Source organism: Zonotrichia leucophrys, chromosome 2 (assembly GCF_028769735.1).
Source record: "Zonotrichia leucophrys gambelii isolate GWCS_2022_RI chromosome 2, RI_Zleu_2.0, whole genome shotgun sequence".
NCBI lineage: Eukaryota > Metazoa > Chordata > Aves > Passeriformes > Passerellidae > Zonotrichia > Zonotrichia leucophrys.
This window is the reverse complement of record NC_088171.1, coordinates 34,597,391-34,618,198: the sequence shown is the minus strand read 5'-3', so window position 1 is coordinate 34,618,198 and position 20,808 is coordinate 34,597,391. Positions and strand designations below refer to the sequence as shown.

The following is a 20,808-nucleotide window of genomic DNA, read 5'->3' as shown; positions in this document are numbered from 1 at the left end:
TTTTCTTTCCCTTTCTCCTCTCTTTCTCTCTGCTTTCAAGATGGATAACATGACGGGTATCTCTCCCCATCCCTTCCGCTATTAATTTACTAATAATCAAAATCCAACATTCTGACAATGAGCTCTTCCCTTTTGGCAATTTAGGACACTCGTTAGAGAGGAAAAAAATCGTTCATTTTCTTTATTATCAGGATTCTCATAAGGGAAGGAAAAACAAACTAAAGAAATTAAAACCGTTCACAGGTTTGATGGAGATTTGTTCCTTTTAATGTATAAATGTGGCATCTTATCTCTGTGAGGATACAAAGCTTGGAAATCCCGAGCTGTAACAAAAGCATGAACGAGGACTTTCTCTGTTACAGGCAGAACGTAACAGAGACTCAGTAGGATAAGCATCTCCTGCAGAAACCAGCCTGTTACATGAACGAAAGGTGCTTTCAAAAAAATTAAAATAATCCTGTTTTTCTAGAAAGTAGTGCTTAGCAGCCAGAAAGATATTTCAGAAAACGTATCTTAAAAAATATCAGAGCTCACAAAGAATGTGGTTGGTCACTTCTCACGTGCTGAGAAATCCAAGAAATCAGCCCTAGAAGGAGAGGAAATAGAGAAGTTAGCGTCTGTGAAATCAAAAGGGTGGCAGAAACGCAGGGGGAAGAAAAAAATATTTAGGGAGGAACCGGCCTCTCCCCTCCATTCTTCTCGGGGGCGGTGCGGGGCCAGACCCGAAGATATTTTTCTGTGTAAGCCTCCTTGAGAGGTGAAAGGCTGATAACGAAAAGGGGAAACTCTGACTATAAAGTTACAATTTCCTCGGGCTCCCCGCTCTTCTGCTGGAGGCGGCATAGACGGGCTTTCAGAAATCTCCACCAAACTGCCTGCCAGCCGGCGTGGCCGAACCCCAAAGCGGAGGGTGAGCCCCGTCCTTCGGGCTAAAAGGGAGCAACAGATGCCGGCGGGGCTCTGCTCGGGGGCCGGGGAGCCCGGGCGGGGACGGTCCCGGCTCCTGCGTGAGTGAGTGCGAGTGGTAGCATTGCACAGGCGAGAGGGGCTTGGGCGGGGGGCTGTGAGCGGGGCTCTGCTGTCCGTCCATGCGAGCAGCGCTGTCTCCCAGCCCTGTAACACGCTGCGGAGCTGGGATGCGTGGGTTATAGCTGGAAGGGCTGAACGCAATTCTTCCGAAAGTCATAAATCAAACTCTTTCTATGAATGAGAATGTCATCAAAGAGATCAATTGCAGGAACACATTCACAAATAAAAATCCTCTTACGTATTTGCCGAGGCTGGGGATCCCCGTCTAAAACCATTAAGTGAGAAGGCGTTTAGTCATAATTCACTTTTATTGCTCCTTTAAAACAACAGCTTGGCTGAGCTGCGGGCGCGGTGAAACCTCGGCCTCGGTTCTCCTTCCCTCTGCTCCAGCCATGTCCCTGCGGAAAGCGAGCAGCCTCCCCGGCATTTTCACTCCTCTGCCACTGGGTTAAATTGGACCGCAACATTCATGTAAGGATTGGGGTTTCTTTTGTGCCCAGATTTCCGGATGCTGACTACGCTTAAAGAAAACCAAAGCAAAACGAACTCGAAAAAACCCCAAACAATAAAACAAAACCCCAAAAACCTCCTAAACAAAACCCAGAAACATCAAACAAAAAGAAAATAAAAACAAAAAGGAAAAGGAAACGTTCTACAAGGTTTAAACTTCTCACAAACTCAATTTAAATAAATGGGGGAATTCAGCAGGCAGGAGCCGTCTCCGAGGCTCCGGGTGAACTCTGGGGCCACAGCGGGGGCACACTCCCACGGAAAAGCCTGAAGAGCCGGGATCGCCCCCTCAGCCCCAGTTCCGCGGCAGGAAACGCGGAGCGGAGCCGCGGAGGGGCCGGGATGGCCTGAGGGCAGGGGGAAGGGGCAGGAGCCTCGCAGGAGGGAGGGTGTGGTGTGCGTTCCTCCTCTGCTCCGATCCTTCTCATGGTGTTGCCCCCATGCTTAGTGCGGGCAGCAAAACCCGAGAGCCCCGCCAGAGAGACAATGCAACAAGAGACAATGGCACAAAAAGGGCAGAGAAAAAAGGAATTCAGGATGCTGGAGACTGTAAGAAAAGTGATTCATCGGAATTTACTGGTAAAAGGGAGCTACTTGTAGTAATTTTTTTTTCTTGGCTGAAGGAAAAAGCACTGAGAAGATGTCAGCCCTTTTATTAGTAAGCAGACTTAATAGCTGTCTCTTTTCTCTGCTTTATGCGGTATTTATCACAACTGGTTTACAAGAATGAAGTAAATGTGTTTACAGCTATAACCATAACCAAAATTGGCGCAGTATAATATCATAAACGCCTCTGGAGTGTTGTTGCTCTTGTCCTCCACTCCGCCCCCCTGCAGTTTGAGAAACTGAACCTTTCCAGAGGGCCTTTAACCATCCCTGCCTCTGTAGTAAATCAGAGCAAATAGACGCACTGAGGGCAGCGGGATGACGCGGTGGAGAGAGGCGCCCCTCGGTTTGGGTGGCAGCGGGGCGGCCGTGCGGATGCCGCGGGATGAGGGTGACCCAGCAGCGGTGGGAAGGAGAGCTCTGCACCCAGCGTTGTTGTGTTGTAGCTCGTGTGGGAGGGAGGAGCCTGAGGGTGTGTGTGTGGGTGTGTGAGTGTGTATTCGTGAGCGGGGAGTGGTGGCGGGCTGGAAGAGCCTTTTGGATTTCAAAACAAGCAAGGATCGACCGTGAGAACAGAGGGACGTAAGAGTCGGCACCTGCAGAAATGGAGGGGGTAGCCCCTCCTGGGGCTAGTGTCAGGGGAGATGACTTTCCATCCATCTTTCTCCGAGGCTGACGCTTCGCAGAACTTCTTTTGAAGACTTTTGGTGCCGTCCTTTCTGCCTGCAGACGGCTGGGTGCGCTGGGGCAGACGGATGCCCGGCCTTTACCTCCCCTTTCCCTTTCCGCATACGTAAACCGCATGTGAGGTCGTTACCCACATCTCACCGCCATCCCTCCTTCTCTGGCCACGGGCCCATTTTTTGACCCACCTCCCCACGGTGTTGGGAAAGGGTGGGTCGGAGTCGATGCTCAGAGCGGGTCCCGAGGGTCTGGGGCTGCCACTGGCCATCTGCCACCTCTCCCTACCGCCGACCCGGCTGGCGGAGCGCAGGGACAAAGGGGCAGGGATGGCGGGCCCTGCGCCTCCCTCCGCTCCTCTGCCCCTGTCCCGGGTCGCCTCCTCGGGCTGCGACCCGCGACACCCCGGACAGCCGTGCCCCCACCCTGTCCCAGGGCGGACGGGCGGCAGCGGCGCTGCGGGAGCACAGCAGATGGGCTGCGGAGCCCCCGGGCCGCCGTCCAATCATTCGTCCTCCTGCCCCCGGCTCCTCCTTCCCTACCCCAACCCGAGGCTGGCGAGGGTGAGCCCGGCGGAGGTGCGGGGGGAGCAGGGATGAGGGCCAGAGGGTGGCCGGTGAGCCTGGGAGAGCATAATGGCCGTCAGTCCCAAAAGCGCCTCATTTCCATGCTAATGTCCGCGGCCGCCTGGTGATGCGGCTGGACAAGCCCCTTTAACTCTTGGCGTGGCGTCGCGTCGGGGCTGCGGCGGGGCTGGACCAGCGAGACCCCTCGGCACCGGCACTGTCACCGTCTCCACCTCCACCCGCATCCCATCCACATCCGCATCCTCGGTCCCATGCCTATTCTCTACCTTATCCTTACCTTCATTCCTGTCCTTATGTCAGTTCCCATCCCGGTAGAAGTCCCCAACCGCATCTACGGTCTCATTCGCCCCATTCTCCCCATTCCCATTCCCGTTCCAAGGGCTGATGCTTTCAGCACTGCCTCTGCCTCTCTCCGCCCCATCCCTCGCCCCGTGCCGTGCATCCAGTGGCGTCCCCCTGCCTCCCCCACCCCCGCCGCTGCCCTGGCCGGACTTTGGCGGGCAGCAGAGGTGCCCGGTGCAAGCTTGGCTGCGCCGACAGCAGGGTGATGCTGGGGCACCCTGGCAGCAGCACTCACCCTGCCGGGACGGCCGGTGGCTCCGCGGGCCGGGCGCAGCCTCCAGGTCTCTCCTGCCTTCCTCTCTCAGCTGGCGGACGAGACCCAGGGGGCTGTCGCGGCGGGGGTGTGTGTGTGCAGCCCGGCCCGCCCCCACCCCCCGGGGCGCCGCCACCGCCTCCCTGCCTGCCCCGCGGTGCCGGCGGCCGGAGCGCTCGGCGTTTAAATGCCCCGGACGCGGCGCTGTCTCAGCGGCAGGAGCCGGGGAAGCCCCGCGGGCGCCGCAGCCATTGGCTGCCGCCCCCCACGTGCCTGCCCGCCGCCGGCGCCTTCGTGTCATTTTCCTGCCGGCCCCATGGAGGAAGTGGGAAAGTTGGCGCGGCCCCGCCGGACGCTGAAGACCCGGTGGCGGCGTGACAGAGGGACGCGGCGAGGATGAGCTCCTTCCTCGAGTACCCCGTCCTCGGCGGCGAGGCGGGGGGCTGCGCCGCCCGCGCCTACCACCCCGAGCACGGGATTACAACTTTCCAGCCCTGCGCCGTCAGCGCCGGCAGCTGCAGCGGAGAGGACCGCTTCCTGGCGGGCCGCGGGGTGCCCATCAGCCCCCACCGTCACCACCACCACAGCCCGCCCCAGCCCGCCGCCTACCAGCACCACGGCGGGCTGGGGGTGTCCTACGCGCACCCCGGCTGCGGCCCGACCTACAGCGCGCAGGGCTTCGGAGCGGCGTACGGCCCGTACCCCCTGGGGCAGGACGCGGAGCTGGGCGGCGGCTTCCCTCCCTGCGCCCCCGCCGTGTACTCGGGGAGCATCTCCTCCTCCGCCGCCGCCGCGCAGCACCCGCTCCCGCACCAGGGCTACCCGGGGGCCTCCGCTCAGTACGTGCCTCCCCCTTACGGGCAGGAGCAGCAGAGCCTGCCCCTGGGCACCTACAACCATGCCCTGTCTCCCCTCCACGCTGGCCACCGGGAAAACGCCCGCTCCCCCTCCACCGAGACCTCGCCGCCGGCGCAGACCTTCGACTGGATGAAAGTGAAAAGAAACCCACCCAAAACAGGTCAGTGGCCGGCGGGAGGGCCGGGGCGGGGGCCGCTCCTCTCTCTCTCCGCCGAGGGTGCGGGGAAGGAGGCGCGGGATCCCGCCGGGCTCTGGGCAGGTGGGTCGGCCCGCACCTCTGGGAGCAGTCGCGGCTGCCTGCCCGCGGAGCTGAAAGCCAGCGCCGCTTATCCCTCACTTATTCCTGACTCCCCCTTCTCCTCCTCTCCCGTGGTCATATTTCTGGTAATTCATAAACCACTTATCAAGTTTGCTCTGACACTAGAGGCTGACTCCGGTTTAGCACCTCGCACTCCATCACTCACCCTGCCGGGGTTTCCCTCTTATCCTAAGAAGTTCTCGCTCCCTATCGCTTAGCCGGTGTGGACATATTGATTACATCGCCTATAAATCATTTGCGCTCACTTACTTATCGCTGCATGTCCCCTCGCAGGCAAGGCTGGCGAGTACGGCTTCGTGGGGCAGCCCAACACCGTCAGAACTAACTTCACCACCAAGCAGCTCACCGAGCTGGAGAAGGAGTTTCATTTCAACAAATACCTGACCAGGGCCAGGCGGGTGGAGATCGCCGCCTCCCTCCAGCTCAACGAGACGCAGGTGAAGATCTGGTTCCAGAACCGGCGGATGAAGCAAAAGAAACGGGAGAAAGAGGGGCTGCTGCCCATCTCCCCCGCCACCCCCACGGGCTGCGAGGAGAAGGCGGAGGACTCGTCGGAGAAGTCCTGCTCCTCGCCCTGCAGCGCCTCGCCCGCCTCCTCCGCCTCGGACACGCTCGCTGCCTCCAACTGAGACTGGCCGGCCCCGACGGCCGGCGCGGCACACGCGTCCCTCCGCCTCCGCTCTGTCGGTCCCTCGGTCACTCGGTATCCCCGAGAGGTCCCGGGAAGCAGCCGCTTCCTCCCCCGCTACCTGCGCCGCCGTCCGGCACTGGGGTGCCGGCTCCGCCGGGTCCCGGCGCCTCGGTGCCAGGGGAATTTGCTTCCCGGCCCCCCTTCCTTTTCTGATGGTGGAGCTGCGTTGGCATACGTGTAAGGGTCTCCCTCCTCCACTGCGAGGACGCTCCGCCGAGTTTCCCTGAGTGAAAGACAGGTTATTTAGGGTACATAACCTCACAAAGAGATGCACTATTGCAAGTGTTTACACGACTTATAGGACTTTCATCCCCTTAATTTAATGTATTCTTTGTTCGTGTCAATGAGTTTGTTGCTTGTAAATACTTTGTCCAAGAGATTTATCTTTTTACAGATTTTTCTAGAATGATGTTTCGATTATCAGGTTAAGCAGGGTGAGTGCATTCGCCAAACTGGATCCATTTTTATATTGGTAAGGTAGACGACTGTATCAAGTAAACGTCTTAAGCTCAAGCAGATACCTCAAAAAAGTAGCGCTATTTCTTTAAATGTGACAAACAAGGCTTCAATTGCACTAGGTTTTTTAAACCTTGCCCGGTGTGCTTGCTCCCTCTCCTTTTCCCCCTGCCCCAAAAGCTGTGCTGGATTACGTGCAGCTGAAGGGTACAACCATCCAAAAGACCTCGCCCCTTCATATTTTCATATTAACCTTCCTTTAGACTCGATGTCTTTTCAAACTACTCGTGAATGTGACAAATGGCCAAATGAATGTATAATTTCTGTGGTTGGTGTCCAGACCTTTGCATGACGCACCGTGCTTTGCTGTACTGCGGGTACACTGAGTTCTATCAGTTGTCGTGTGTGAGCAAAATGTCCTCCTGATTTTTCTGTACAATCATGAAAGGCTCTGTGATTCCACCGGTGGTGGAATCCAGGGCAGGATTTACGGGTCCTTATAATGTCTGTAATAAATATATTCCACTTTCAGGTAGCCCTCGTCTGCCTACCTCTGCGTGACGTCAGCGCTGAGTCACAGGCTGGGCTCAGCACTTTCCTTTCCCTTCTTTTCTTCTACTGGGGTCTTTCCAAGGGGGAAAGGGAGTAGGAGTCTCACAACCCTTCCTATGTTGTTTTGTCAGAGTCAGAGCTCTGGTTGCCCAATCTGACTTCCTACACAAAACTTCTTCCTCTCCTAGGCTCAAATAATATTATTTTTAGACAATATAAGGCCCTTCTCTCCATTCTCTGTAACTGGGAGGAATTTATGATCCCAATCTAATTCTGAAGCACAAACAGGAGAACTTCCTGGGTCAAGTGCTAACCTTTTCACCTCGGGATGGATGCTGACACTTAAATAAACAGAGCACCCTTCAAAAGCAGAAACTCTCTTCAGCCAGTCTTTCCTCACACTGCAGGCGCCTCTCCAAGGACCGCGCATTTAATTAGCCTGGGCATTAAGCTTGTCCTGCTTCCCTCTCCCACCCCAAGCTGCTTGATGGGGTGCCAAAGTGGGAGATGGCTCCCAGGGTGTTTTTGGTGCTAGGCCCAGCCCATTCCACCGTCCCTTCTCCTCTTTCTCCGTGCCCGACCCCCTGCCCCCTCAGTGTACAAGAGAAAGCTCTTGCAGGTAAATATAATAACTGTTCCAAGAGATGTCAAGTGAACAGCAGGTGGGGAAGGGAGAGGAGCCTCTGTGGGGAGAACCTGGGTGGCAGGACACAGCAGAGGCATGCTCAGCTGCACGGGGGATGTCTCAAGTCACCGATGCCTCTTGAATTACAAGGCAAACACGCCTAACATCTCCTTCACCCGGCCCAGCTGCGGGAAGCGCTACCGGGCTTCTCCTGGGGTGCTCTGCCCACGCAGGCTTCGCTTTGCGGGTTCCGCAGAGAGCCAAGGAAATTTTCTTCACTTCGGTGTCAAAAGAGACAAGCCCTGATTTGCAAGGCGCGGCGGCCATATCAAGAGCCGAGCTATCTGCAAGGGAGCGGGGCTGTCTCCAAAGGCTCCCGCCGATGCCTCTATTTCTTTCATTTCCCCGCCTGCCATATACTTTACCTTTTGTTTATTAGTGTAAAGCCACAAAGCAAAACAGATGGCCTTCTTCCAGAGTCTTGGATGTGTTAAAGTGGCATTAACATGCCAATGAGGGCATTTCAATATCGAAATCTGGATCTAAACATTGCTGGAATCCGGATCTACAACTCGATTCCACCGGTGTTGACTTAATGTGTTAGAAAGAGTGGCCATAAATTACACCCTAAATACGTGAGACAAGACGCTTGTCAGTGCGTCAATCTGAGATTCGTGATTTGCGGGCAAAGAATCCCATCTCCTTCCAAGCCCAAACCCTATATATATATATATATATGTATATATATATTTCTCACTCCCTTGCCTCCCCCACCCCGCAGTCATAATATATTTCAAGTAAAGACTCTTCAAACCTCCCGATTCGGTCTCATTTTGTTAGCGTTATTACTATTTCGATATAATCAACCTTCGGGTTCAGGGGTGCGGTGAAGAAAAATTAAAATCTCTAGTTTATAGTTTCTACCACAAAAATATCGCTAACCACCACCTCCCTCCACCGACAAAGCGCTTTAAATGAAGGCATTAATTTATCCTTCAGATTGTAAGGATTTTTTTTACACAATTTAAAATTAAAAAAAAAAATCTCTCTAGAATCTCAGTGTGAAAAATGAAGAAAAAACCCGCATCTCATCAAAATCCGTCAACACAAATTGCATTCAAATGTCAAACGGAGTTTAGTATCTTCCTATCATACTTAAGGCCATTTCTGCTGTTCACCTTTAAAGTTTACTTTTGGAGGCTATTGAGATGCTTTGGTGTTTTCCTCTGGGGCAATCAGATTGAAACCGATCAATATTTACTCAGTCTGAAAGGGCTGTTGAAAAGGCAGCTAACAACAAACTGCTTAGCTGCTCTCCCCTCTTTAATCTCAGGTTCACCGAAAGTTCAAGCAGAAATGAATTCGGTGATGGGTCACTTTAGAATAAATCCCAGTAGTTAATCTCACAGCCTTGATAAAGGCAACAATTACAGAGTCATCCCTCTCCCTCTCTCTCCCTCTGTCTCCCCAGCAGCAGCAACTTTCCTCTCACTTTTGCCCAGAATATTTTTACTAAATTTTAACAGCTTTCCGTTGTTTTGCGGAGACTGCAAAAACTCGGCATCATCCCCGCGCTGCATCCGACGCTCAGGCGGGTGTCCTCGGCGAGAGGTACCGGAGTGAGGGGAAAATAAAAACATCTCGTAAAGCACCCGGCATTTTCAAGCGGGGGTCCGGGGACAAAGGGAGGGGTGCTTGGGGCTTTCTCCTCAGCAGTGATGAGGAAAGGCATAGCTGGAGAGGCACCTGGCAGCTGGAGGCGCTGGTGGAGCCGTGCTCCCCTCTCCATTCTGGACGGGAAAAGAATAGAAATCTGGGCAAAACGCGATGGACGTTGCCTTTAATTGCTGGGACTTTGCAAAGGCCAAAGTTCACATAATCACTGCATAAATGCATGCTTAATAGGGATTTATTAGTCACTCTCTAATGGCAGCTCACGTTTGGGCCATACACTCGAGCTGCTTTTTACCGGCAAATGCTTTTCCGGAGCGATGCTGCCTCCCACCCAGGAGCTGCCCGGGGACCCTGGCACGGACGGCGATGAGCTCCCGGGGATGCTCCGAGCACGGCCGGAGCCCGGACGGCGGCTCTGCGCTGGGGACGGCCCCGAGGACACTGAGGCTGCTCCCGTCCGCAGAACCACAGGGCCCTGCACCCGGCGGGAACACCGGGATGACTCCTTTATTGAAGGGGGAAAGAGTAGTTCAGGAATGGTTTTTGCATCAGCTTAGGAGCAAGATCTCTTGTGTGTTTTTCTTTAGGAATTAGCTCTGTGAGATCACAGTAAATTTGTAACCACAAAAAAAAAAAAATTACATAAAAAATGAAATTAATGAAGTATGAATAAACAGATATGTAATGTATTTTGAGAATCTTTCTTTTCCTTCCTTCCTTCCTTCCTTCCTTCCTTCCTTCCTTCCTTCCTTCCTTCCTTCCTTCCTTCCTTCCTTCCTTCCTTCCTTCCTTCCTTCCTTCCTTCCTTCCTTCCTTCCTTCCTTCCTTCCTTCCTTCCTTCCTTCCTTCCTTCCTTCCTTCCTTCCTTCCTTCCTTCCTTCCTTCCTTCCTTCCTTCCTTCCTTCCTTCCTTCCTTCCTTCCTTCCTTCCTTCCTTCCTTCCTTCCTTCCCTCCTTCCCTCCTTCCCTCCTTCTTCCTTCCTTCCCTCCTTCCTTCCCTCCTTCCTTTTTTTCTTTTGCTCTGCCTTTTTCACTTTTTCTTTCTTCCTCTCTCTCTTTCCCTTTTGCCTTTCTCCTTTTCCAAGACAAACATTCCTTTTCTCCCTTAGGCACACTACTTGGCCAACTCTCATTGTTAACATTATTCTTTTATGGTTGATATGTCATAAAATATTACAGGTCACAGTTTCTCCTGTTTCAAGCTCGGAAAGACCAATGAAATCAATGGGTGCTCTAGGGAAAAAAAGTCTTCTCTTGTGCCTAGGCATTTGGGAGCAAACTGTGTTGATTTTGATCATGCAGGAGTCCTCTTTGCCATGTAACTTCGAAAGGATTACACATTTCACTAGTACGAGCAGGAATGGATCCAGAGAATGCTCCTGTGCTGCTTTTTATAGGGAAGTGACACAGTGTAAGCCTTTGTTCCACACGGAGAATGTTTCAGCTATTACTTTTACTGTTATTTTGGCCTTCCAACATATTTTCCTTGAAAGTGTATATCTCAGAAAGTTAAATCAGAACTACTGGTTCTGATAAAGATGTGGTCAAATAATGACCAGCCAGGACTACAACAAAACCGGTAGCCAGTTGATGACTTTTCCGAGTGCCCATTTTATAAACACAAACTCAGCGTATTTCAAAACTTCTCCCGATCAAGAAAGTAAAAATACCAAAAGGAAAAAAAAAAAAATAAATCAAATACCCCAAATACAAGGGGGACAGAGGGAGGTACGAAGCTAATCTCAATCACAAACTCTGGTGCCTGTGCTCGCATCGCTCTCAGAGGTGGTGCAGCCAGCGGCAGGCGGAGGGATTAGGAATATACGGGGACTCATGGAGCGTTTTGCTCGCCAGGGTTGTCGACAGTGTCCGAGAGGTGGGAGAGCAGGGGACGAGCGCGCCCTGCCCCAGGGCCCGTCTCGATGCCCGCCCGGCGTCTCGGCGCTGCGCAGCCGTTCCTCTTTGCCTCCAATGAGCCTGGCTCTGCCAAGTACCAATGCAGGTCCTAATTCTGTCCCATGCGGGGTTGTAACTTCACCGCCAGAAAAGAGAAAAAAAAAAAAGACAAGTAAAAAAATAGCAATATGCTATCGAGTATTATAAATTAAAGATTAAAAAGAGAACAAGGAAATATCTACTAAGACTGAACACTTCACTAACACATTTTGTATGGATCGATTTCATTCGCAGCTGTCTTTGTATTTGATCTTCATGAAATGACTAATACGAGTGAAATTCATTGTGTGGATTGGAATAACAGCGGAGCGGGGCTGCGGCAGCGGGGCCGCTCCTGTCCGCTCTGCTCCGCTCCGCTCGGCGCTGGGCGCGGTACACGGAAGGCGGTACCCGGTACGCGGTACACGATACGCGGTACGCGGCGGCCGCGCTCCTCCGCGTCCGCTCCGTGGGTCTCTCCACGGGTCTCGCCTGCTGAACGGCACCAGCCAGGCTCACCCCAGGGGTGCCCCGGCGCCCACCGCATCTCTGCAGGCCCGCTGGCCGAGCCTGAGGTGGCACGGCAGCGCTGAGCCGGGGATATCGCTTCTGGTGTCCTTTGTCTATTAATACAGCCATCACCAAATCCCGGATAACCTCCCTTTCCCTCTGTCAACACCCCTCCGCTCCAGCCCGTGCTGGGGGAAGAGGGATGGGACCTGCCATCGGGGTCCTGTAGCAAGGGGTGCCCCTTTTAGGGGTAACTTGGTGACAGATGTTGACGTTTCTAGGGAGCTCGGTAAACAGAAAGTTGGACTGGACTTTTTCATAGCCCATGTGTTTTTCATCATTCCCCGTCAGGCTCAGACCAAAGGCAGAAGCTTCCCTCTTCACACTCCTCATCCCCTCTCATCTTCAGCAGTCACTCAGCCCCGGTGACAAGCAATAAAGAGCAGAGAAAACACAGGAGACCAGCTTCGTTAAGTAATGAAAAGAGATGGGGGTGAGGATGAGGCTGGTGGTGGAAGCAGGGGGCCTCCTCCACTGCACACCAGCGAACCTTCAGGTGCAAAGCACACCTGTATAAATCACAGACCCCTTCTGGGAGCAGTGGGGGCATATTGGAGAGGTCTTGGAGAGCAAGCACGTGTCCAGACTTCCCATATCATAAGTAGGTGAAGGTCCTGGAAGGGGCTAAGCCACAGAAGTGGGAATCTCTACATAGTTTTAATTGAAACTCTTCTGTTCCAATAAAAACAAGCTTTTTCTTTACTTTTGCTATGGGCATATTACCTCAAATAACTCTAGTGCAAAACATCAGTTGCAGTGGAAATGCCATCCAAACCTCAGTTTATTTTCTTAGCATAGTTGTAAAATATTCCCACTAGCACCCAGTAAATGTAGACACTCGGACCAGAATACTCTGTTTTGCAAGAAATAAAATCCCTGCAGCACAGCTCTGCACTATCAGTGGATTTAACATCCTTGCATAGTTCTGTGGACAGATGGGTCATAAAACAAAAGGCATTGGTGGGATAGTGTTGTGTTCTTCAAGCTGTGATGGGGGAAAAAAAGGGTAAAAAAACCCCACTGTCTAGAAATTGAAAGGTGATCCCATCTGAGCTGAGCCATCTGAGAGCCACGCATATTTCACTGCACAAAAATGTTATCTTGGAGGAACACTCCTACCAGCAAACAGTATTAACATGAACAATATGCTTAGACATAGAAGTGGGTATTGCAGACAGGCAGGACCCCATGGGGCTTAGCAGTTCATTCCATTCCCCTGTATATTTTATTTTCTCTGTTTCTGACAGTGCTATGAGGCAAGGCAGTGATCATGGAAACAGAAGACGAGGCAAAAAGGGCCTGAGAAGACCGATCTTCAGTGACAGATCTCAGATCCCACTGCACAGGAAACAGGCAGTGTTTTTCTATATCCATAGGAACATGTATGTCCCCAAAAATGTAGATTCATGTAAAAAGGCATCACCCAAGCTTCTTTCAAGTCAGCTCACAAATGGAAAGGTTTGAAAGATTTGATTTTGAGGCTTGTACCTGATACATATGTTGGCTTTGAGTGGGACCTACCATGGCTTATTTCTCAGGGAGACTCATCTCACCTGAGACCCACAAATCTGCCAATCCAAAAATTACTCTCATCGAGCCTGGTAATCCACCAGTAAAGATAAGTTTTCTCTCTTCAGATCACATCTTTCTCACCCCAGGGGTTGAACAGCATTTATACAGTAAGGTATATGAGGAATGCAGCCAAACCCACAGAAAATTCTGCTTAGGACCCTCTAACAAGACAGTTTGATTGCAAATCAGATGAGAGATGCTAGAAATACAGATAATCTCTATGTAATCCCCTTTTTTGAACATCATGATGTGTTTTGAGACTGGTCAGCCATACAGGGTGACCCCTAATTTTGCTGGAGCTGAAAGAGAAGAAGACATAGCTATTACGTTTGGCTTTGGATCAGGTCGTAACTGGAAACTCCATATTCAGCAACAGAAAAAATTTTCCCCTTTGCTTTTTCACTGAAAAGACAGCAGGGCAGACAGTGCACTGAAAATCTAGCAAGAAACCTTCTGGTCATAGATTCAGGTTTTTTTTTTTTTTTTTTGTATCCTATATATAATTAACCATAGATGAATTCTGATTGTGTAAGGGGAAGGTGATGCATTATAAAGTATTTGTTGCTATCAGAAAGAACAATTTTTCTCACCCTATCCTTTAGGTGGGAATGAAAATAAATGCAAGTCTTTGAAGTTTAAATACAAGTTTTAGCTGCAACCTGAACGATGATATTGCTCAGAATATGGGAATGGAGGAAGTCCTTTAGTAACCAGTCTTAACCAGGATAAAATACAGAACACATAATGGGACCTTCTTCTTCAGATCTTATTCATTAAAATCAGTGGGGTTTTGCCTTAAAAAATTCTCCAGACAGGATTTTTTAGCCAGAAAACATTTTTCAGTGTGACATTTTATAAATTAAAAAAAGAAATGAAAATTAGTTACATATTAGTTAAATGCACAAATGCAGCATTTAAAGCAACGGTGAGCCCATTTTAACATTGATTTCTCTCTCTGTGTCTCCTTCTCTCTTTCTTTATAAAACTTATGTACTCTGTCGATAAAATACGATCCTCTTTGATAATAAATCTGTTGTTTCAAGCTAGGATGCTACCGTTTCCTTTCCCATGTAATTTATAGTTGTATTGATTCTGCAGCTGTGGTTCTCTATTTCCCGCCTGTTGTATTAAAAATGAGTTCTAATTGCGAGGCAGATAATCTTTGGTCGGAGGACCTCACAGAGTATTTTAGCTGCAGCTAAGGAGATTTAATTTGATCAATAGAGAAATGAAAGCCTTGAATATTTAAAATGATAATTTTCAGTTTAGGAAAAAAAGAGAGACAGACAAAGAAAGGAGGTTAATGGATCCAGGAAAAGCATTCATAGATCAGCATGAGCAGATGTTCTTTTACTTTTCTGTCAATGTTTTTGGTTTGTTGTGCATATAGAAAAACAAGCTTTTCAACTCTCACCACGATTTCAGCCTGTTGCCAGCTTTGCTTGCCTGCAGGATATCTGCTTATCTAGCATGGGAGCAGAATCAGGCCTCCTCCCCTTTGGTCTAGAAGCAAAGCAACCTTTCACATGGGCTGCAAGGTTTGTCACACTCCCCGCCCCCCACTCCTCTGCACGCACATTGTCAGCCCTTAGATCTTTATTTCATAAAATTCCTTTCCTCTTACAGACCGAAATACTGGCCAGGAGATGAATGGAAGAGCTGAACAATATTAACTGCATTCAGGTGTGTGTTGGCTAAGGCAAACCTGGCCCCTTTCCTTGAGGGCAGGATGCGTGTTCAGCCAGGTGGGACAGCCATCCCCATGCAGCTGTACAGGGTCCCTGTAGCCCTGGTGTCAGCATGGAACCTCAGAGTGAGAAGGATGCTATTATTACATATCAGAAATTCCAATAGCCATTTTCCTTGGAGAAGCAACTTTGAGAGCTGCCCCATGTGCTGACATGTCTAAAGTGTCCATGTTGAAGCAAAAGACTGATCTAAGGGTGCATGGGTGTGTCCTATAAGATTCATGAGAGAGGAAAGTTATTTCATGTTTTTAATCCTTAAAGCAGGTATTTTGTTTAGTGCAATTCCTTATTAGTTTGGAGCAGCAGCACTAAAAGTGATGGAGTCCATCCTGAGCCTTCAAATTGGGTTTGTCTCTAAATATTCTCCAGGGCAAGGAATACATAACAGCCTTTGGAAAAAACCAGTCTGCATTTAAGTGAAGATTAAATAATCTAAGATATATTGTTTGCATCTCAGATGGTAGGACTTTTATTATTATTATTATTATTGTAGTAAAGTATTTAGAGTAAAAAAATGCCAGCAGGCATCAAATAGATTTCCTTTCATCACAAAAGGTTAACTCCTGCTGTATTTGTGCTCTATAAAAAGGCCTAGTATTTTCAGTGGGGAGTTTCTCAGAAAAAGGTGTGTGGAAATAGCCCCAAAAGTCAACTATTCATGAGGTAATCATTATATGAGCTCGAAAAGAAGAGGGAGGAAGGAATGAAATCTGTCAGCAGCACTGTCTTGAGACATACCTGCTTAATGTGAGTCCGTCCGAAGGCAGGCACAGTGCTCTGCTCCAGAGATCCTGTCAGCTGGCTCTGAAGGACACCCCTTGGGCTGTCATGTGACAACATCCCTTTAATTGTGAGCAGGAGTGTGTGGGCTTAGCCAGAATGCCATTACTGAAAATAAGGCCTTTTCTTGACCAGCAAAATGAATTCTAGATGTACTCAAAAGCTGAAGAGCTGAAAAATTCTTTTTAGGAAAATGGAGGAAATGAATTATTCCTTGCATTCATTGTACTCTCCTTCTAAAAAGAATATTAAAAGTAAAGCTTTATTTAGATGTTTCCCAGATGCTTATCCACAGCTATGAGACAAGCTCTTCAGCATCTGTTCATGGAGACCCAAGCCTTTTCCAGACTTCAGAGCTTACATTCTCCAGCCTTGGGTGCTACAATCTAGGTCGGATTGAAGGTGGTCAAAAGGGCAAGGCTTGAGTGGAGAAGGCAAAAGGACAGCTCTGCAGGGGCTTTGCTGGACACTGCTGCCACTGTCCCCAGGAATACTGGCTACAGAGCAGTGGGGAAGCTGTAAGGAGAAACTGCTGCCCAGGAGTAGGGGCAGGAGTGGGTGCACAGCACAGAGAGGGGAGTCCTCAGTGGTGATAGCTTGTCCTTTCCCAAACAATGTGAAATTCTGTGTTACACAGAGATGCATTTAAAGTTACACTTCACACTACTGTCCAACAGGGTTACTTTTATTTAATGCATTTTTAACTCCTCAAGGTTTTTTTCTTCCAGGTTTTTGCACTCTTTAGTTTGCCTACTATCACCCATGTTTTTATGCTTTTGATAGACAAAAAAGCTTGCTTTTCTTTAAAAGGCATGTGGACCACAGGATAGAAAATGAAGATTTTTTAATACATTTTCTACAAAAGCAGATCCTTCCTTCCTTCCTTCCTTCCTTCCTTCCTTCCTTCCTTCCTTCCTTCCTTCCTTCCTTCCTTCCTTCCTTCCTTCCTTCCTTCCTTCCTTCCTTCCTTCCTTCCTTCCTTCCTTCCTTCCTTCCTTCCTTCCTTCCTTCCTTCCTTCCTTCCTTCCTTCCTTCCTTCCTTCCTTCCTTCCTTCCTTCCCTCCTTCCCTCCTTCCCTCCTTCCCTCCTTCCCTCCTTCCCTCCCTCCCTCCTCTGGAGTGTATGGGTAAGAAAGGAATATTATGTGCAGTTTCCTTCTCAGTGTGGGGTTTGAAAATGAGGCTTTGATCTGAGCGTTGATAACTCTGCTGAGGGTAAGGGCAATGTTTTATTGTCATTGGACACTTGTTTGTTGTTTGCTGTTGATTTCATGTCTTCCCCCAATTTCTTCAGTCTGGAATTCACAGACTTCTGCTGCAGGGAAAACATGGAAATTGTTTCTTCCCTAGTCACAACGTGCTCTCTAATAGTTGCCTCCTTTTCTGCTGTCTTTTCTTCTGCTTTAATATCTTCAATAAATGTTACCATCTGCTTGGGTGCTGGGTTCTACACATTGTGAGCAAGGCCAAGAGTTTCTGAGGGGCTGGAACAGTGTTGTTTACTATTAGGCATAATGGAGATTGTTGTCTTTGCCTGGGGCAGGTGTGCTGTGCCTGGGGCAGACATAGAAATGCAGAACATGTGCTGGGGTTCAGCTGTCTACAGTTTTCTTAAAAGGAGGTTTGGCTGCTGATCTGTTGGTGTTTACTTGGTATGCAAGGACTCTTCTCCTGCTTTTCACTGGCCCCTAACATGCTTAACCTTTGAGAGAAAGACACAACACACTGTGATGCTGCTAACTGGTCAAAAGGCACTATCAATTTTAGATGAGATAGGTGCATGTCAGAAACAGCATAATTAACCGGAATGACAATCCTGTTAAATGTGTTCATGCCATTGCACCGGTAATAAAGCATGTGCAAATTTACAATTAAGACATGTCTTTCTTCTATACCTTGGAGACCAGTGACAAACATTAAGAAGTTGTATAGCTGCAGAAGCTGAAGAGAGGTATTTATCACAATAAAAACATTAGGTGATGCATTTCCCAGATTATCTGTCCTTCTTATTCAAAAACTCTTTTTGCTGGAAATTTCAGGCTAAGTAATAATTATATTTCTGATCTGAAAGGTGATATTTCACCCTCTGAATTATTGTTTTCATTTGCAAGATGGATGACAACCATATTGTTAACTACCTTGCATAAAGGTATTTGAAATAGTTCCCATTTCACATTATGCATCAAGCTGCCCTTTCTTTATATTGAATGTGCTGCACATTGCACATCCACAGAGGAATTTTCAGGGAAGCTGTAAGACATTTCCCCATACTGTACATAGATGCTACAGCTCCTGCTGCAGTGATGGCTGGAAAACATCAGCACAAGTAAGATAAAGGTGATTTAAAGTTCGTCTGTGAGTCAGGCAGAGAACTGACAGCCATCTTTAAGCAGCCTGACCCTGGGATGACCCTGAGCTCAGCTGGTTGTGAGATAGTTGGGTCTATTATGGGACAAAGGATCATATGTCTGACAGGATGCAGAGAACACATTACAGGATCACAGCTGAGTAACAGTGCAAGACATAATGTACATTTATTTGACGAACAACACAAGCAAATCTTGCCAAGAAAATTAAATTTCAACTATTTTGTTTATTTCAAGTCAATCTCTTTCTGTTGCCTATTTCAAGAAATTAATATAGCTTTTTCTCTTCTAGGAATGAAATAGATGATCGTGCTAGTGAAATTTATAAAGCATGCAGAACGTACACTGATAAATTCTTATAATGGGGTTCCACATTTCTACTGTATTTCCCTCCCATGTGGGCTCAATCTGCATCTATTCAACATTAAATTTCAAACTTCTTTGCCTACAACCCCATCTAATTTGGTCAAGTGAGGCTGGAAATGTCAGAGCTAGTGCAGCAGTAGCTAGAGAGAGAGAGAGCCATGGGCTTGAAACTGCATATGGTCTTGTAAGTGTGTAGCTGTAGCTACACTAATGTGAAAAGTGGCAGAACCCCAAAATTTTGGCATGAAAACTTTCTCAAGAAGGGGGAGAAATGCCCAAGTACTTTGATAGGCTGAGCTTCCTTCACTTCTAGTTTCAGAGGTAATTCTGTGGCAAGGGATTTGATATCTTCAACCTCAGCACTGGGCAAAAGGCTGACGGAGATATGGAAAACCTGTATAACCTTGGACATCAAAAATTAGATCAGCTCTAGCCTCTCCACTGCAGAGCTCATCGTATGCCACGGAAGGGAACGATTGCTGGACTGAAGGTGTGGAAGGCAAGGCTGGGCATTGCTGGGCCTTGCCTGGTTGGTTGTTCAGGCATTATCCAACATACCTTGACCCTGTTGCTGACCACACCAGGCCTCTGTTGTGGGGGTGTCTCATTGCTGGTGCATCAAGCAGGAGAGGTGGAGGGATGGGGAAGGAGGTCAGTGTGCCTCTCAAATGACAATTCTCTTGTCCCCCTGTGAGGGAGGCAGGCGCACATCTGCCACAACTCCTGACAGTGCTGTGCCCCATCCCTCTGCTGCCCCAAAGCTGCCATCCAGCATCACCAGGCAGGAGGCAAAAGCTTCAATCAGCAGAAGGAAAATTGCGAGTTAACCCCCTGCCCTTGGCGCGACCCCCACCCCTGTGTGGAGGGGTGATGAGAGAGAGAGAGAGAGAGGGGGCTGAGGAGCTGCAGCACAGGCAAAGCCGAGAGCAGGGCCTTGCCTGGGCCAGCTTCCACGGGGACAGGGGGTTAATCTGCTTCCCAGGCCCTGTTGTCAGTAGCCACACGTCCTATTGCTCCAGGCAGGCTTGGATCTGGCTCGGAGTATTGTACAAACAGCTCACTCTTTACAGAGCTACTGCGCTGGGTGACCTCTCCTAATGTATTACTGGTTTATATTTGCGCTGATTGCTTCCAAAGGGGAAATGACAAGAAGTGAATCAGTGTGACCTCATTAGCGTGGCTCACACTGCTAAATGGATGACCACCATTAGGAAGGCTCTGTTGTGGCAGTGCTTCCATCGTGTTACCTGTGGATAGTATCATCATCCTGCTATAACCTGCTGCAAAGATTTATGCGCTATGCTAACTTGCGTGCTGCAGCTGCTTTCTGTCTTATAAATATTGACTTCTGTGCCAAAAACAACAACTTGGTACAACAGGAATTAATCTTCTGCTTGACTGATGCATCTTTACAGACCAGTTTGTCTTTAGAAAATAGAGCTCAAGAGAGTTTTATGATTTAGAAAAATACTTTATAAGTTGATTTAAAATATAGGCTGTGATAAGCAGAGGCATCATTAAAGTGACATGGGGGCTATATTTTGCCTTCTAGATTTTCCTAACCATGCCATCTGTTTGTCATCTCGACTTCCATGAAATTTTAAAGAAATTGCCAGACTCTGGGTCCTGAATCTTTTCTGTATATTACAGTTTATCTATCACACAATTCAAATGGTTTTAATTCACTTGATTTTTTTAATTAAATAAAAAGAAGAATCTTTAGGCAATCTGATTTATCAGAAGACTTGCAGATGTCCTCCACTGACAGAGGGACACATTCTGTCCTCAGCAATAGCCTTGTAGCGCCAAACAAGGCAAAGCTCATCTCCAACCTGATGTTAGACACTAGGATTAGGTCACAACATTGCAGAATTCTGGAGTTGACAGTATATAACAGCACACAGAGTCAGAATTCTAAAAGATTTAAAGGCAGGGCAGCAGCTTATCTTAACCAAGATCCTTCTAGGAAGACTTGTGCACTCTAATGCCTAAACAAAGGTACTGTGCAAAGGAGCCATTGAGGACATTTGATCTGAAGATGAACTTACAGTATTTTGACAGCTGCCCTCTGTTGAAGTTCAGGTGTTCATGGCTCCAATTACAGGCATTTTTTGTAAGTTTGTCCATAGTATGTATGGCAGTGAGAGAAAGTGAGAACTCCTTACTACAACAGAGTTTCTGACTCAATTATGCTCTCATGGATCATGTGAAAATTAGAAAGGTGGTGTGGTTTAAAACAGTATTGTCTCATATACATTACCATGTGTTATGAAATTATACTCCATAGGCC

At 48.8% G+C, this 20,808-nt stretch overlaps 1 protein-coding gene across 1 annotated transcript; it reads left to right on the top strand.

Moving 5' to 3' along the window:
* The first annotated feature begins 4,294 nt into the window (after positions 1 to 4,294).
* HOXA1 (homeobox A1) lies at positions 4,295 to 6,833 on the top strand. Its single transcript, XM_064703314.1, has 2 exons — positions 4,295 to 5,026; positions 5,459 to 6,833. Exons 1-2 carry the CDS (start codon positions 4,405 to 4,407, stop codon positions 5,812 to 5,814), a joined length of 978 nt encoding a protein of 325 aa, XP_064559384.1. The 5' UTR covers positions 4,295 to 4,404; the 3' UTR covers positions 5,815 to 6,833.
* Positions 6,834 to 20,808: the final 13,975 nt, after the last annotated feature.

Bases quoted from the DNA above. Each gene is read 5' to 3' on its own strand.
- HOXA1 (XM_064703314.1), top strand. From the start codon at position 4,405: ATGAGCTCCTTCCTCGAGTACCCCGTCCTCGGCGGCGAGGCGGGGGGC. The intron at 5,027-5,458 runs GTCAGTGGCCGG...GTCCCCTCGCAG, and splicing joins AAGAAACCCACCCAAAACAG to GCAAGGCTGGCGAGTACGGC.